Here is a 17,258-nt window from a genome sequence, read left to right as displayed (position 1 = left end):
ACAAACATTATAGGGGTTTTTTGACCGTCCTTTCTTTAGACCTTAGCGAAAATTGAACCTATGTTAAATTGCATAATTTGCCATCACAAACCTTTAATGTATTTTTGTCCTTGTAGACTTGATCAACAACAACCTCTTTTTGGTTTTTGTCTTCGATAATTAGATTGGTGTCTTTTTCAAACACAAAGAATATCCTTGATATAACTTCAAGACGCAAAGTCTACACACCCGATTTTCATAGAATCGGGCGACTTGTGTATCCAAGTTGGCAAAAATCTTCCCTGAATACAATCATCAGATACACACTTGTCAAGGCTTTTATCATTACTAGTTATGCACAAAGGATAGATTGCTAACTGTTTATTCTCTTTCTTCAAATCCACGTAAACTCTGACCCCCATATCATTGTGTATTTCCATTGGCATATCACTACCCTCCACCATGTATTTGATGTATATTTCGTTCGGACGTGTCTAACTTCAACCGTGTTGCAATTATTCAGAACAAATCCATATATGTTGAATACTCTTTGAAAACAATAGCATCGATTTTGAAATTCACATAACGGTTCTCATTATTCCAAGTACCACAGTGTCTAATTAACGAAGATATAGATGACATTTTCCTGCAACCGAATTCAATATGCTTGGTAACCTCCTGAAATAGATTATCAAATAAAATATGGGATTATTCTAGAAAACAACTAACAATGGATAAAATCAACACATACAAAATATATACAAATTATGACACAAAGATTTGAATATATGCGTATTATTGGACATGTTATACCCCATTTCAACCGAAGTCAAAATGGTTTACAACATTCCGGTAATTCTGCGGTTAATTAAAATTAACGAGTCGCCACCTAATTATTTATGGTGAATTAGGACACCTAAAGTTGATTAAAGTAATTATTTAAAGTTACTCCGTTTTAAAGTCTACGAAACTTAAAGATTCTAGGTAAGGGTTCAACTAATCTAAAGGGAAGGTATTAAGCATCCTTTAAGATCCATTAACAATGGTTAACCGACCGGACTTAAATATTTAATTAAGGCTAGTAAAATGGTTTCATGGGTGCCATTTGTCATATAAAAAAGGGATATTAAGGATATGAATACAAGACAAAATAATATATTAACTTAAGAAGTTATTCAATTCATTTTTGAAAATAAAATAGCTACTCTTTTTATGCTCTCGTAGAGAATTGATTAAGAATAGACTGAAGAATACAGAGATAACGTTTGAATTGGGACACTGGATCTGACCAAAATTGATTCACATCAAAACTTAAAAGGAAGGAAAATATTTTGGTAAAGAAACCAAATAAGGCTTTGAAAAGTTTCAAACTTTTAGCTTGTAGCTCCTTTTTGGCATAGAAAAAAAAAACAGTGTAAGATATTTCTTTTTGGACAACCTCAGGATAATAGAAGTGAAACTTTAAACCTCATTATGTTAGAAACATCCGTTCCTACTCTAGATTAGGTATGGGTTTAAAAAAAAAACTTTATATCTAAATACTATGTTCCATATGATAGAATGAGTAGATACTTTGTAAACTTAGGTGTTATGATACTATGTGACAAATGCCTTGATTAATAATTAGATGTTTTCATATGTGTCTAGATCAAGATCAACTAGCTTCAGCATGCTTCAAACTTCAAACAAATCACCAAAACAAACAATCAAGCATTCATGGTAACAACTAAAAAGTAATTAAGTATAACATTCATAACAGATAACTAAAGGAGAAGTATAGCCGAATGCTTGGGATTTCCTCTCGCTTCTCTTCGGGTTTTATTTGTATGAGTTTCGAGAGAGAGAGCGAGAGATAGGAGCGATTGAAGATGTAGATGCACGTCCCAGACCTCGCGGTGTGATGTCGAGTCTTAAAGTAAGACTCCAATGTTTCCATGAAAAAAAAAAAAAAAAAAAGAGAAGTAGGAGAGCTAAAAAAAAAACAGAAGAGACCTTAAGCAGTCAGCAAAAGAAAGGGGAACGAGGGAAACTTTTTTTTTTAAAAAAAAACATCTTGAAATACCACCATTAAATACAATCTGCTCATTTTTTTTTCTAACGGAAAAAGAGTCTTTAATCCCTAGAGTTGTTCTTTCTACCTCGGTTAAACTTTAGCTGTGATGGAGCTTTAGGATTCGTTTGCGTCGAGGTTTCGATTTGTTCATAACGAGAGAGTAGATTCGAGGCCATCGACACCACGTTCACTGCACCCACAAGAGGTAATACCCGACCTTGTTCTTCCTTCTTTTCCGTCGATATCGTAATCTGTTGTAGGAAGATCATGACTTAAAATTTCGATGAGTCCTGAAATATTCATATAAGTATGCATCTTAGTAGTCGTTTTTTTAGGCGTCAAAATGCTCCTCCTATGTTTGAACTTTGCTGAATAAGAAACGTGTTATCTCTGTTTGAGATATAGCGTTAGATACTTGTCGGGAATTTTCCTTCATGTATTCAGGATGTGATCTCTATATTTAAGTTCAGTTAGAAAAATGATTTGAGCATTTAAGTAATGTAGTTAAACTAAAGTTAAACCAAGTTCTTAACAATGTGTTCATAGGCTAAATCTTGAATTTGACAATCTGTAATGTTCAATGTGGCTCTGGAATTCATCTAAGTTCACGTTCCATATTTACCACTATGGGTGTTTAGGAGTTTAGAGATTAGGTTACAAATACTTGCTTTAATGATCGAAAATGAACAGGATAAACAAAAAAAATACTTTGAGTTCTCTGGAGTTTAATTTATTAATTGAAGCCAAAGTCTATTTTTTCATTTCCTGTTTCTCTTTGAATCTTGTTAGACATTTGCGGGTCACATTCTAATGGTTTTATCTCGTCTATTTATTTTTCATATCCAAATCTGCTTCTCGTTCTAATCTTTTTCCTTCTTTTTTTTTTTACTTTGTTTCGCATGAACACTGGAGCCGAAGAGTTTCACTCTGAGACTCAACGACGCTGCTTATGGAGTCCACGCATCAAAATGTCTATGCTCTTACTTTGCTTGAGAGGAAAATCACGAGATATCTCCGCCCTTTGTGCAAGTCGAAAATGGCTTTTTCTTAGCATTTTATATCATTTCGCTTATCCATTAGTGTGTTTAAAATCCCATGCGTGGCTAATCTTTATTTGTATTTTTTTTGTGTGACCAACACCGTTATGACCATCTTTCGAGACCTAAGTTACAACAATTTACAGTCTATTTTCATTTAAGGTTTTGCTTTAGGTATCAAGAGATTATTTCCTACTTTACATAGAACATGATATTTAGATTAAAAAAAAGAAAGGAAGAGGGAAAATTTAGCAGGTAATTAATCAACTACGTGTTCCGTAAATCTTATTCTTTGAGCTGAAGTTTGGTTAAATGTTTACGCCAAAAGAAAGTATTTTATAAATCAAATCAGCCTTTCTTCAAATATAAATGTTTTTTTTTAGGGCACCCATTTGAGGCTACATTTGACTTAACATAGAGGAAGCTTTTGTGTTTATAAAAATCATTTCAATACTATCCGGTTTTATTAAAATGGATTTTCACAATAAAAAACATCAATTTGATATCTAACATCTATACATACTTATCTTATATTCAACACTTAGCCTAATTAACTTTAAGTCCGGTCGGATTAACCATTATTAATGGAACTTAGAGGATGCCTAATACCTTCCCTCTAGGTTAGTTGAATCCTTACCTAGATCTTTTTGGTTTCGTAGACTTTAAAATAAAATCAACTTTAGATAATTACTTTAATCAATCTTAGGTGCCCTAATTCACCATAAATAATTAGGTGGCGACTCTTAACTTTAAATTAACCCCGGAATTACCCGGATGTTGTAAACTATTTTGACTTAGGTTAAAATAGGGTATGACAGGACACGCAGTTCATTGGTGCATCAAATACAGTAACACATATGTAAGGACAATACACATACACTCAAATCTTTGTATATAGTTAGGTGTATGTAGTTAGGTGTAACAAAACATACCAAAAAGGTGTTCAGATACATGATATTCAGTTCTTCATTTGTTGAAAAATACACAGTTAATTGTAACAAAACATACAAACAAGTGTTCAGATACATGAAAATCAGTTTTTCATTTGTTCAAAATACACAGTTAATTGTAACAAAACATACAAAACCAGAAATTGTTCAAATACATGAAAATCAGTTCTTCCTTTGTTCGAATACAGACCTAGGTGTAACAGCACATACCCAAAAGTGTTCAAATACATGAAAATCAGTTCTTCATTTGTTCAAATACACATTAATGATAATCAGCTCTCCATTTGTTCAAATACACAGTAATGATAATCAGTTCTTCATTAGTTCAAATACAAGCTCACAAAACATTCAAACAAAGCTGTAACAAAACGTTCAAAACATACACGAAGTCGTCTGTCTGTGTATGTAGTTAGATGTATGTAGTTAGGTGTAACAAAACATACCAACACGGTGTTCAGATACATGAAAATCAGTTCTTCCTTTGTTGAAATACACACCTAGGTGTAACAGCACATACCCAAAAGTGTTCAAATACATGAAAATCAGTTCTTCATTTGTTTAAATACACAATTAGTTGTAACAAAACATACAAAACCAGTGTTCAGATACATGAAAATCAGTCCTTCCTTTGTTCAAATACACATTAAAATCAGCTCTTCATTTGTTCAAATACACAGTAATGATAATCAGTTCTTCATTTGTTCAAATACACAGTAATGATAACCAGTTCTGATTCACAAAAAAACATACACGAAGTCGTCTGTCTGTGTATATTTAATCATATTGATGAACTGACGGCACTACACATAGGGATGAACTAATCACTGCCTAAAATATAAAAATATAACAATGGAGATAATAAAACATAAAACCGAAAATCAAATACCACAAAACCATAACTCACCAAAAGCGGTACTTCAACTGTTTGTACAGTGAGTTTGATTTGTAAAAGATTTTCTCCAAATTTGCTTGTGTGTCATCAAAACCTCTGTTTTTTAAGTTCCCTGTGTTTTGAATGTTTTTGAAGAATGATTTTACGTTACTAAGAGGAATAAGAGAGAGAGAAGGAGAAACGTGTGATTAATGGGATTCTAATTTCTTTGGAAGAGATTGTAAAATATTTAATTTCACCTTCCATATTAAACGCATGACTAGTGCCTAATATCCAGGGATTTGTTTTTATCATACACGTTACATGCCACATATCCGTGTATTTGAAGACTTCCAAATACACCAAAATGAATACGTATTTTGCCATAATATTAGCTACGAAATGTAATATTGGAATAGTAGCTACGGTTGGTTACATCCAATCTTATGGTAGCTATTCCTGTAAGTTTGCCTGAAAGATATCGAGGGACTCAATGTATTTTGACAACAAAAATAGCGATTGTTTTTATTACTTGTATGTTTATACATTAAGGACCAAATGTAACCAAAGCCCCTACATTAGAGACCATTTTGATCATTTTCTCGAAATTACAATATGCAACAATTCTAATATCTAGCTCACTGCAGTATTCTTACTTTGAAAATAACAGAGCCAACGAACTAACAGATCATCTTAGCAACTGAACAATAGGGAGAGGACTAATTTTTAAATTCCGTCTAATATAGAGATGGAAGGCTCAAGAACATGTTTGCCTTTGCTAAATGGCTTATTAGACGACCCATATTTACTAAAGATTTATCATTTTTTTTGTGTGGAATGTCCTTCAAAGGCACTGGTCTTTAATTTTTGTCCCTCGATTTTGAAATCTTTAATTTTTGTCTTTCGCCTAAAACTCATGAGTTTCAGGTGCGAACCACCGCTCAGTTAAATATTATAAAAAAAATTTAAAAAAAAAATCGCAAGGCAAAAGTTTGCCTCTGCCCTAAATAAGCCTAACTTTGCTTTTGCCCGAAAAGTTAGGCCTTAAGGCAGAGATTTGCCTTAAAGCTTAATTTTGCTACAAACCTCTGTCTTGCGAATTTATTTTTTTTTTGGACTGAACTGAGGATCGAACCCAGAACCTCGAGGCATTAGGCGACGAGCAAAAATTAAAGACCAACAATTTGAGGGAAAAAAATTAAAGACCAGTGCCTTTGAAGGCCAATCGTGCAAATGACCCTTATAAGCGTGCTTGGAGAAAAATTCACAAGCACTTATTCCTGGGAATTGGAATATTAGCACATCATATACATGAAATCAAGTTTATGAAAAGCTCGAACGTATTGAGAACACACAATATTTCCAGCCCAGCATACAGCCAGTTACTTTGGACTACTTTAAACAAGTGCGTTTCAAAAAGACTCATTTCCACAATCTGTCAAGCAATGTCATCATTAGCTTAATAACAAAAACATGTACTATATTCTAATAACAAGCTCAGCTACTACCCTATCTGATCCAAAAATTACCTAAACATTCTAATCCCGCGTAATTTAACATCTTCTTGGAAGAGAACCATGTGCAATGCAGTTCTCTTTCATATAAGATGGGATATTCTGTTAACACCGGCAGTTTCAGTAACATAAAGTTCTCTAGGTATTTTCTGAAGTAGCTGTTACAGCAGGAACAATTCCCAAGTCCTGAAGCCTCAACTGACAACGTCAAAAACCCTCTAGGCAAACCGCAACCGTGAGAAATTTCTACCTTCATCTCTCCAAATTACAGTAGATGTTAAAGTTGTGATTTGGAAAAAGAGTTGCAGTTGTGTGGTCCTTGCACTAGCAAACCCTCATTCAGCCTCAGTTGGGAAAAAGATATACACAAGTGCTCTACCTTCACTAGTGGGGCCTTAGTTCCAACTTGTAAGCCTGTATCTCCATGGGTGAAATGAGGACATGCCCATCATGAGCTCCATCTCCAAAATGACCACTATAACCAAGCATCTCTATGTCGTCATGCAAAAGATTTAAAGAAGTAGCCTTTGCATTCAACACAGCCAGACTCTTGAACATATCAAACAGATTAACAGGCACGTCAGCTACACTTGAACATTCTGACCTGCCCTTTCGACAGTAAGACGAATCCCAGTGCCGTCTCTGAAAGACTAGGGCAAACCTAGGCTCTTGATCAAGTAGCTGTTGGGTATACTTGAGAGGGCGAGGAACCTTGAAGTTGACAATATGCAAGTCACATGGTAAAGAAGCTGCCAGGGGAGAAAAGGACCTAGGGGGTGGTTGCACAGAGATTTCCTCAGATTTCTTAGCAATGAATACATGAAGAGGATAGTTTAGATGGGCCCCAACCAAATGCGATAGAAGAGAAGGATTTCGTGGATGAGGACCTGTAGTGTGGTTTGCAGCTGCTGTAACATTAGACTCCAAAAGGATATGGAAAACAACATTCATTGCACGGTTATCCATCACTCCTTGGCCTAAACCACGTCCATCATCCCTTACCAATCTCCTGTCAAGCATTATTTCTAACCATCCATCCTTGAGACTTGCAACACCCAAAGACTGCCTGGTGTGGACAGAGAAGCGATCTCCATTTGGTCCTTGCAGAAATGCAAGGGAAGGTATTGGATAATAGTTGCCCTGTGTAGGGATCTTATCGTAGGTCTCTCTTCGGCTCATCTGGAATCCATTTAGATCAGAATAGAAAATCCTTTTGTTTTCAATATCAGACTTGTACCTAATTATCAATTCCCTGTCATTTAGTTCATGACCAAGAAGCTCCACATGATACTCCTTCTCGATAATGAGTTCCTGTATGGTATTGTGACCATTATATATTCGGGTGCTATGGGAAATTGGAGACTTGTCCCATGCTGTCCTTGGGTAAGAATAGACCTCCTGTACCAAATGGCCCTCCGAGACAACCATTATCCCATCAGCTTGTACGATTGGCTCAGCCTCACCCTCCGGTCTGAACAGGTAGGCTCCACCTGTGCTAGAGTAAATATCAATTTCTTCATCGATAACATTTTGTCTACCATCATTATGGCTTACTTTCTGCAACAAGCCATACTTGGTACTAAAGGTGAGTGTCAGATGTTCATTCTGGATTGCTGCTTCATTGCCGTCCAACTTTGAGCACGAGTATGGTGCTGGGCAGGAGAAATTTCCTGAAGACACTGATATTCTAAGTTGTGCAGGTATGGCCTTCTCACATCCAGCAAACCCATTAGCAACATAATACGTTTGCAATCCCATGGGAGGTACTGAAGCTTTCCAATACACACGATGTCTTCTAGAAAAAGTTTTTTTCTTATCATATGACAATTCTGGAGATATCTGGCTTTTAATACACGTCCAGTTTGAGTCCAAGATTGTTACATCCGGCCTCTCAACAGTGACCATGACAACTTCATTTCTTGTCTGCTCTGATGGATTAAAAAGGACCACAGTCTGAACAGTTCCTTCACGAGCGCTGATGGCTTTAACCACTGGTTGGGCATCATATTTAGATCTCGCTTGTGCTGGTTCAAACTGAGAAGGAGGTTGGTCATTTTTCTCATGGCGGATCCCTAGCAATACCTCTATAGCCTTAGACATAAAAATTTGGAGGTCTTGCAGAGCCAAGTGCATCCGTGTTCCATAGTCCTGCATCACATGGTCCTTGGCAGTACCAGTGACCCCATCATGATGCTGAAAAAGTGCCAAGTTCCTCCTCGCTGCAGTCAATTTGTAGGAAAATCCAGTAGGCAATTTTTCACACTGTGGTCTCTGGCAGTATCCTAATAGGAAAGCCATCAACATTTCTGCACTGCGAAGGTTGTGCTCCAAAACACGATCAACTGCCTTGAAGAAAGGCCTGGAGACATAATAGCCACTCCAGTAATCCTGTTGCCTGTCGGCATACGTGAAGAAATCACCTGACAGAGAAGGAAACCCCCCAATCTCACCAGATCCAATCTCATGTGGACGAGAATAGTTTAATCTGTCAGCCTCATCACGCAGCGTTCGGAAATAATCATCTAAAGTACCAAAATTTGCCTCTGCATTCAAGCTAGGGTTGGAATTGATATAATCAAACAGCGCTTGATAATTCCGAAACTGAGCTTCTGCTTCATCAACACTGACATATCGGAAATCATCACCTAGGGGGACGAGAAGTGTATTTGTTCGATATAGAGTTGATTTCTTTCTATACTGATCCAATAGTTTAAGTGCTCTTTCCTTCACATTTTCCTGGGTGGTCTCCTCAGGATTTTCTCCCCAAGGACATCGTTCATAAGGAAACCCATACATTCGAGCAAAGTCAAACTGACAACAAATTGCAGGCTCAGGTCCACAAGTATGTGGAATATCATAGGAATAAAATGGCATCATATGGGCAAAAATATCAGTTCTTTCTTCAGCATCCCAGCTCTGTCGCCACACATATTCCAAATTCTGGTGTAAAGCCAGTTCCTTCTTCAACTCATAATGAGTTCTCTGTATTAGCATGTTCTCGAAACCCATACGCCGCAAAAGATATGCCATAGTTGGTGAATAACCGAAGGGATCAATAGACCAAGAATTTTTAGGAATTACGCCTATAGTCTCATTCAACCACATATTTCCTTCTGTAATCTGAGCATGAAAGCAAAAGTCGAGATCTAGATTAGTGAATACTGAAGAGTGGTACATAATGGAATGAGAAGCATATGAATATGAGACCAACATGAATTAAGAAGAAGACAGAAGAAGCACCAAAACATGCAAAACAAGGTAGAAAGACCACTTCATCTCCAATTCAATAGAAAATTTAATCTAAATCAAGTTAGATTGGCAGATAAATTAGCATCAAGCAAGCAACTAACTAGAGTCACCCAACAAATCTTTTCTTGATTGTTAGTCAAACGACCTAAAACCTACAAAAGACGAAACTATCATGACGCGAAATACCATATACACCTATATACCAAACAAATTAAGTTGACTGTAATAATTATACCCCATTGGTTAATATTCTCAAACAGTGAAATAGATTTAACAGGTTCCCATGCACGAGAAATTCCAGTTACAGCCAAATATAAATGATTCTAGAAGAAATTTCCTACATAACATATTTATTAGAGAAAAGAACTGGATGAATTTTAATTTTTTTTTTATTTTTTTTGAGAAAAGAAAGGAGGGATGCAACACGAGGACTTCCCAAGGGGTCACCCATCCTAGTACTACTCTCATGAATTTTAAAAGTTTTAGTTGTGACTCTTTCATATATAAGAGGTATCGTTTTGATAAATATAAAGGAAAATATACCAGTTCATATGCAATTGTAGCCTTTATGAGTGCCCGATATGTCATTAATTTTCTCAAAATGAGCTATTATCTATCACAGAGTTAAATTAACATGTTCACACTATTCCATTTAAGATACATCTAATGACTAATAATTAGAAGCTTTAAACAATTCCTACCATTATTAATCATTGGAGAATTAATTGAAATCCCACAGCATAACGACAGATACCACTTACTCGACGTATCAAGTACTCCAGCAATCAACATCCACCACAAACACATTGAGAAAAAGTTCTAGAATTATACTTAAAAGACAAAATCACCATAGCACTTCCCTAAAATAAAGAAATATCAGTCTCCATTTCTGATAGTTTTCTAAGCTCTCATAAATTACAAGTCACAAGCAAGAAGAACTTAGTTATATCCTATATTACAAACAAAGGAAGAAACAATCTCTATTTTTTCCTTTATAGATACAAAATCCATACTACATGATAATTCAAATATGCATAGATGACTAAAGCAGTGAACGTTAAATGGAAAGCTTCTTGTTTACCTGTTCAATGATTGCGAAGTAATGTGAATTAGCCTGCAGGAAAAAAGAAAAAATTGAAAGGCCGTAAGTCAACCATAATGACATAAAACTGCCAAAAGCTCCATTTCCTGAGGCAGTTTTCAGGATTATCCAGAACAAATTCGAATCCTTCAAAAGCCTGTTTCAACTATCCAAATTTCTGTATTTGAGCAATTTTTTCTAGTAATTATGGCATTTCCTTTTAAATATTTTATCCAATTTATGCACTGAAAAGCTATTTACCACTGCAATAATAGGAAGAATCATGACTTTTCAGAAGAAGCTGTCAAATTAAAACCCTGCAAACTTGTTCTTTAATCCGCATACTCTATTGTTTCAACGCTATATAACATTCGTGGAGGTTTACCTCATCATTCATCACCCAACCACCTCCAACAATTTCTAGCTGCCCATTCTTCACTAGATTGGTAAACACCCCTTTCTTTTCTTCGGTTGCATCCCTCCACCATCTCTCCAGATAGGACATCTCTTCCCATATAAATTTCCTCCGGGAATCCTGAAAGGAACATAATTCAACAACCAAAAAGTTATTCAGAAATTTAACAGCCACAATAAGCAATGACAACAACAACCACTACTAAAACGCTGTTTAGTATTGTGTTGTATTTTATAATAGTATTGTTTTGACGAATACAACGTTTGGATAGGTCGTATCTTTTCCGTCCTTACATAATGTCACACATCAACAATTTGAAAGATAAACCTACAAGAAAAGTAGGGTACGGGGTAGAGCTACTATAAAAAGGTAGGGTAAAGATAAAATAGGATTATTAGATAATAAGTAAAGGTAAAATGAGATTAAAAAGAAATAAGGTATCAACGCGATCATTACACAAAATGAGACTTTTCACCGTGACATGACGATGGATACGACAATACGAAACAATAAAATTAAAGTAACAGTTAAAACAAATATTGTATTTAAACTAACAACACAGTACAATACAATAGCTAACAACCCCAAACAAGCTGTAATATTTAAGGCCCGTTATATTAATTTATATATTCATTCTGCTCCATTTGACCCAGTTTCCTTCCAATAATCAATAAAGGGGTTCTCGAAAACTAGGATTGTGTAAAGTCATACCTAGGTCAGCTCAAACTAAAAAATGCAGTTGAACCTTAGCACTAAAATTGACATTGAAAATTGAAATTACCATTGGAAGCGTTTCAACAAGAGCATCAAGGATATGTTTGGACTGCCTATCTTAATACTCCTCAACTGTAACCTATTTTACTTATTATCTAATAATCCTATCTTGTCCTTTACCCTATCTTTCTATATTAGCTCTGCCCTATACCCTTCTTTTCTTGTAGGTTTATCCTTTGAATTGTTGATGTATGCCAATATGTCCAACAACAACACACCCATTATAATCCCACCAGGTGGGGTTTGGGGAGGGTAGAGTGTACGCAGACCTTAGCTCTACCTTTTGACAATAGAGATGCCGTTTCCGATAGACCCCCAGCTCAAAGAGAGATGAAAAAGCATCAGGAATAATAAAGATTAATAATAGGCAGTAATAGCAGCAAGATAATAGGATAACATAGTTAAAGAAACAATCAAATAGTACTAAAGATGTATAACAATACATCCTAATCATCAAAACAATACAACACAACACAATACAATAACATTATGAAACAATATGTAACAACCAAAAAAACAGTGTGTAAACTTGACACTGAAATTACCTTTGGGAGTGTTTCCACAAGGGTATCAAGGATGTTTCTAGACTGCCTATCATAATACTCTTCAACAGTAAGTTTCCAACCAGGATCATTATGTGAATGTGGTACAACAAATATCTTCAATTTCTCCGAATCCCATTCATTCCCTTTATAACTGACTTTCCAACCCTGTTTCCAAGCACCACCATCTTCATCCTTAAACTCAATCTTATCATACAAATCCTTAGTCGTAATATCAACAACCGCACCTGAAACGGCGTCGCTTCCGGGTGATTTACGGTAAGTGGGCTTTTTAAGTCGCGGGTATCGGGTCGGGGCGGCCCGGAAGTGTGAAAGGGGTTTAGGAACACCGTAGCTGTAGATGATTAGAAGGAAAATGAAGAAAGTGAAGGAAAGACCAATTGTGAAGAAATTTGAGAGGAAAAAGTCACGAAGTGCGGTGCGTTTTCGGGATTTACGAGGTTGTCGGAGTTTGCTGGTGGGAAGGAGTGAGTGGGCCCACCCAGCACCGCCGCTACGGCGGGAGGCGAAGGCCATGTGATACGGCGGTGATCGGTGGCGGTGGAGGAATCAGATCTAATGAATTTGGGTGATCGGACTGCAATAGTGAGTGTACGTACAGTGTGATATTGAGAAGGAAGACTTGTGCTATTTTTGTTTACACCTAAAGTAAAGTAGGAAAACTTTGATTAGTATTTTCTTAAATGACAACGATCGCACACCAATCCCAATTGAGTTAGTGCCCCTACATATGGGTCTTTGAGACAGACGCGGAGACAGTATTCAAAGTTTGTGAGTTTGGGATTTTAATTTTAATTTGAGGTTCTAACTTTTTGAAGTTATTGATTTTTTTAATTAATAATTTATACATATTTAATAAAAAATTTAATATAAATATATGATTCGAATAAAAGTTACTGAGTTCGGTCGAAGGGCTAGCTCCGTCTTTGCTTTGAGGGTGTTTGGATTGGTTTTTTAAAAGTAGATTATAAAGCTAAAAGTTAAATATCATAAGTTGAGGAATATCAATTTTTGACTTTTGTCTTATTTTTACACTTTTTAAATGTTTAAAAGTATTTTTTTTATTTTATCCAAACACCTCAAAAAATAGAAAAGAGCTTAAATATCAATAAATACTTAAAATAAGTCATTCCAAACCGTTTTTTTATAGGTGGATTTGAATCGACTTTTGGTTAGTATTAATATTAAATTAATTTAGTCAATTTTTATTTAAATTGTTACAATCAAACCAAATTAAATATAACATATATGCATCCGTTTGATTGTTGTTGATTTGGTTCGGTGTGGTTTGATTTTTCGATTTCAAGGAAATCTATTGTATTCACTCTTTCGTTTATTATAATTCGCTATTATTCTTGTATTGTGGGACCTATAATTTTCATGAATTATAAAGAAAATGTCTCAACATCTCTTCATCAAAAAACAAAATGTCTCAAGATCTGTAAGTTTTAATCAAGTGAATAAAATTTAGAGGAGACTAGGTGGAAAGTAGTAAGTCCAGTGTGATGAGAAGGAACGGTTGCGCAATTATGTTTACACCTAACGTAGGAAAACTTTGGTTCAAATGACAACGATCACACACCAATCCCAGTTGAGCTAGTGGCCCTACCATTATTTGTATTGGAGATATTAACACTGTCAGTATTTATTACTAGTACTAATCACATAGGCAATTCTTTTTACCTTGATTATACCACAATTGTAATTTATTAAGCTAGTGCCCCTAAGTCTATTTATACCACAATTGTAATTTATTAAGCTAGTGCCCCTAAGTCTATTTATACCACAATTATAATTTATTGTTATATCAAATTCAATGTGCAAAAAGTCTCACAATTACTCTCTCTGTTCCATATTAGTTGTCCACTTTTCTTTTTTAAAAGTTAAACTATATAAAATTTGATCAATATTTTGGAATACATTTTTTTCATCATATTAATATGAGAAGTATTACAATTTGTAATATTTTTCGTGTAGTTTGTGAGCATCTAAATTATAATTTTAAAATATTGAATTAATTAATCCAATGTGAATAATAATTTCGAAATTGGGTGGTCAGAGACTATCTGAACTGCTGAATCTAGAGTGATGAGAAGGAAGAGTTGCGCTATCTTTTGGACACCTAAAGGAGAAAACATTGGCATTTCTCAAGTGACAACGATCACACAACAATCCTAATTGAGCTAGTGTCCCCAACCATTGCTAATATTTGTCATGGAGATAATAACACAACCTTTACAAATTCATATAGGCAATTTTTAACCTTGATTATTCAAATGCTTTTAAACAACAATTTCAAAATAAATATTTTATTATTTTATTATGTATTTGGTTGAACCTTTCATTCCGAAATTAACAGTCTTAAGTAATTAAATTAATATCACACTCAATATGTATAACAATTTTTAAATTATTAAATATGCCATTTTCCAAATATCTTCTCCCAAAGTCTTTTTAAAAGCAAGTTTAAAAGTTAAAATCAAATTTGTTCTAACTTACTTAGTGTAAATTCAAACACATGATCTATGTTATATCTCATATATACTATTTATTATAAAATCAATCAAGCATATATTAATAAAAATACATGCAATAAATAATTTTATCATTACTTACATCTCATATTTTAATTTTATGGTAATAATCTCGATGTAACTTATTTACCATCCAACGACCTCGAGTATAGTAAAGTTGAATGATTTATCTCAAATGAATGAAAAAACGTTGGTTCATTCTTCTATTAATTATCATTTGCCAAAAACGAAGGTGAAATTGTAATTTTCTTATTTTATAGGCACTGCAACTCATCTTAATGCAACCAATCAAACATTAGATAAAAGAATAGTAAATTTTATTTTGAGCGCGTAATTTTCCTCCCATTCAATATCTTTCATGTTCTTGGACTACCAAAATAGAAGCAATGAATAGAGATCATTGCCTTATACCACGAGTCACTTGCACCATGGATAGCTGAAGCCTCCTCCGGGAAACGACTGGACCAGATGTCCAAGTCCTCAAGGTACTCAGCAGAGCAACCAAGCGAAAGGAATGTGAATGTCCACTGGAAATAGTTGGATCAGATGTCCAAGTCCTCAACGTACTGGGGGGGCGAGCAAGCAAAAAGAATGTGAATTTCCACATAGCCTGTGTTGCCTCTTGCATGCTTCGATCCAAGACACTAATCCCAAGCACACAAACATTTCTTCGTTGATCTGCTGCATGAGTCCTTTCGTCAGCATGCTCTAATCCAGCATATTTCTCGCAAGCACCACAAACGTCCCTCCATACTAGGAAAATGAAGCCATATCCTTCCTCAGACAGATAACACCAACAAACCCTAACAAATTTCCCATTGAGAGTGGGATTTTCTTTCACCTCAATGGCAGCATATATGATTGCTCATAATATTTAAAAAAAAAAAGTTCATATCAAAAATAAGTAAGAGAGCATTATCATTTAATAAAACATTGAATGCAAATCAAACATTAAGTCAAACATAAAACATAAAAAGGAAAAAAACATGAGAGATAATCAGATAACCCTAAGATTTCGCATAGAAAGAATAGTAAATTGCTAGTGTCACTTAGATATTTTAAGGTTTTATTTAAAATATATGGATGCAGTGTTTGTTCTTCCAAATTCATGTTGTGTGTTATGAATTAATGAACATGCCATAGCCTAAATTGGGTCCAAAGAATAACCATCTTTATGAGTGCTTCATCCCGGAGAATCACATGGAAGTTGTTGAGGATGAATACGGTGGGGGCAGCGTTGATGGTGCGGCTGGAGACGACGTAGCAAATCTTGATGAGCTTGAAGGCCTGGGCATTGACTGGAATGACTTTAAAGGTCTTGCTGCCAACTTTGAAGACTTGGCTGTTGGGTTTGAGAACCAAAAGGATCTATTGAATTTCATAATGGACTTGGCTTTGACTAAATTGGGTCCGGAGAATAACCACCTTTATGAGTGCTTCATCCCGAAGAATCACATGGCAATTGTTGAGGATGAAGACGGTGGGAGCAGCCATTTGGGCTAAGAGCAATACAGCATCCGCTTTAGGCCCCCAAGAGTTAAAGGCCCCTAAAATTTTGCTATTATTATATAACCAGTACATGTTTATAGTTTATAACTTTGTATGTAAAAAGTCAGTATCGCTGTCTTATTATATAACTTGGGAAAGGTTCTTCAAATTGATAAACTATTATCCATTTCTTGCAATTGTTGCAATACAATACCTTGGTTCTTGTTGTAAAATATGTTATTGGTAGATATGAAGGTTTAAGTAGTTTAATTCAAAGTTATAAAATATCAGGAAATCTTTACTGTCATTTAACTAAAAACTTAAAAATTTGAAAATAAAACTTACTGCATTTCTGATGTCCTGGTTATTCAAGGAAATAATGAACGTTTCTAAATATTAATTGAAACTTTGTGATACATATAGTGATATTTAGTGATTATAAGAAGACTTTTGCTGAAAAATTAAAATTAATTGTAACTAGAAATATTTAATTTAAAGCTTGATAATATGGAAAGAAAATTTAGTGCATTATTACTATGTCACTATACAAGAAAAAAAATATTTATATCAAAAAAACTTGGAAATGGTAATAAATTTTATATAATATATAAATTTTTTAATTATCATAAATAAAAGGCTTCATTTTTCTTAGATTTTTTAGTTTGAGTTGTTCAAATGTGTGAGCAAATTAGGTTAAGTTTTAATATCTCATTATTTAGATATATACTTACTCCGTTGGTTTTGATTTTT

At 34.8% G+C, this 17,258-nt stretch overlaps 3 protein-coding genes across 3 annotated transcripts in view; 1 reads left to right on the top strand and 2 right to left on the bottom strand.

Annotated features, from left to right (window-relative positions):
* LOC132047160 (E2F transcription factor-like E2FF) overlaps positions 1-17,258 on the top strand; it is a 55,455-nt gene that overhangs the window by 6,371 nt on the left and 31,826 nt on the right. The window lies entirely within an intron of this gene.
* The window catches only part of LOC132047158 (uncharacterized), a 42,193-nt gene that overhangs the window by 3,063 nt on the left and 21,872 nt on the right, over positions 1-17,258 (bottom strand). The gene's annotated exons all lie outside the window — the stretch shown is intronic.
* LOC132047157 (alpha-mannosidase 2) lies at positions 6,250-13,170 on the bottom strand. Its single transcript, XM_059438072.1, has 4 exons — positions 12,469-13,170; positions 11,120-11,269; positions 10,735-10,767; positions 6,250-9,524 (listed from the first exon to the last, which is right to left on the bottom strand). Exons 1-4 carry the CDS (start codon positions 13,000-13,002, stop codon positions 6,789-6,791), a joined length of 3,453 nt encoding a protein of 1,150 aa, XP_059294055.1. The 5' UTR covers positions 13,003-13,170; the 3' UTR covers positions 6,250-6,788.

Source organism: Lycium ferocissimum, chromosome 2 (assembly GCF_029784015.1).
Source record: "Lycium ferocissimum isolate CSIRO_LF1 chromosome 2, AGI_CSIRO_Lferr_CH_V1, whole genome shotgun sequence".
In the NCBI taxonomy this organism is placed as follows: domain Eukaryota; kingdom Viridiplantae; phylum Streptophyta; class Magnoliopsida; order Solanales; family Solanaceae; genus Lycium; species Lycium ferocissimum.
Note: the sequence above shows the minus strand (reverse complement) of the source record. Positions and strands in the feature narration are given on the sequence as shown.

Bases quoted from the DNA above. Each gene is read 5' to 3' on its own strand.
- LOC132047157 (XM_059438072.1), bottom strand. From the start codon at position 13,002: ATGGCCTTCGCCTCCCGCCGTAGCGGCGGTGCTGGGTGGGCCCACTCA. The intron at 10,768-11,119 runs GTAAACCTCCAC...TTTTTCCTGCAG, and splicing joins GTTGGGTGATGAATGATGAG to GCTAATTCACATTACTTCGC. The intron at 9,525-10,734 runs GTAAACAAGAAG...TTTCATGCTCAG, and splicing joins ACTTCGCAATCATTGAACAG to ATTACAGAAGGAAATATGTG.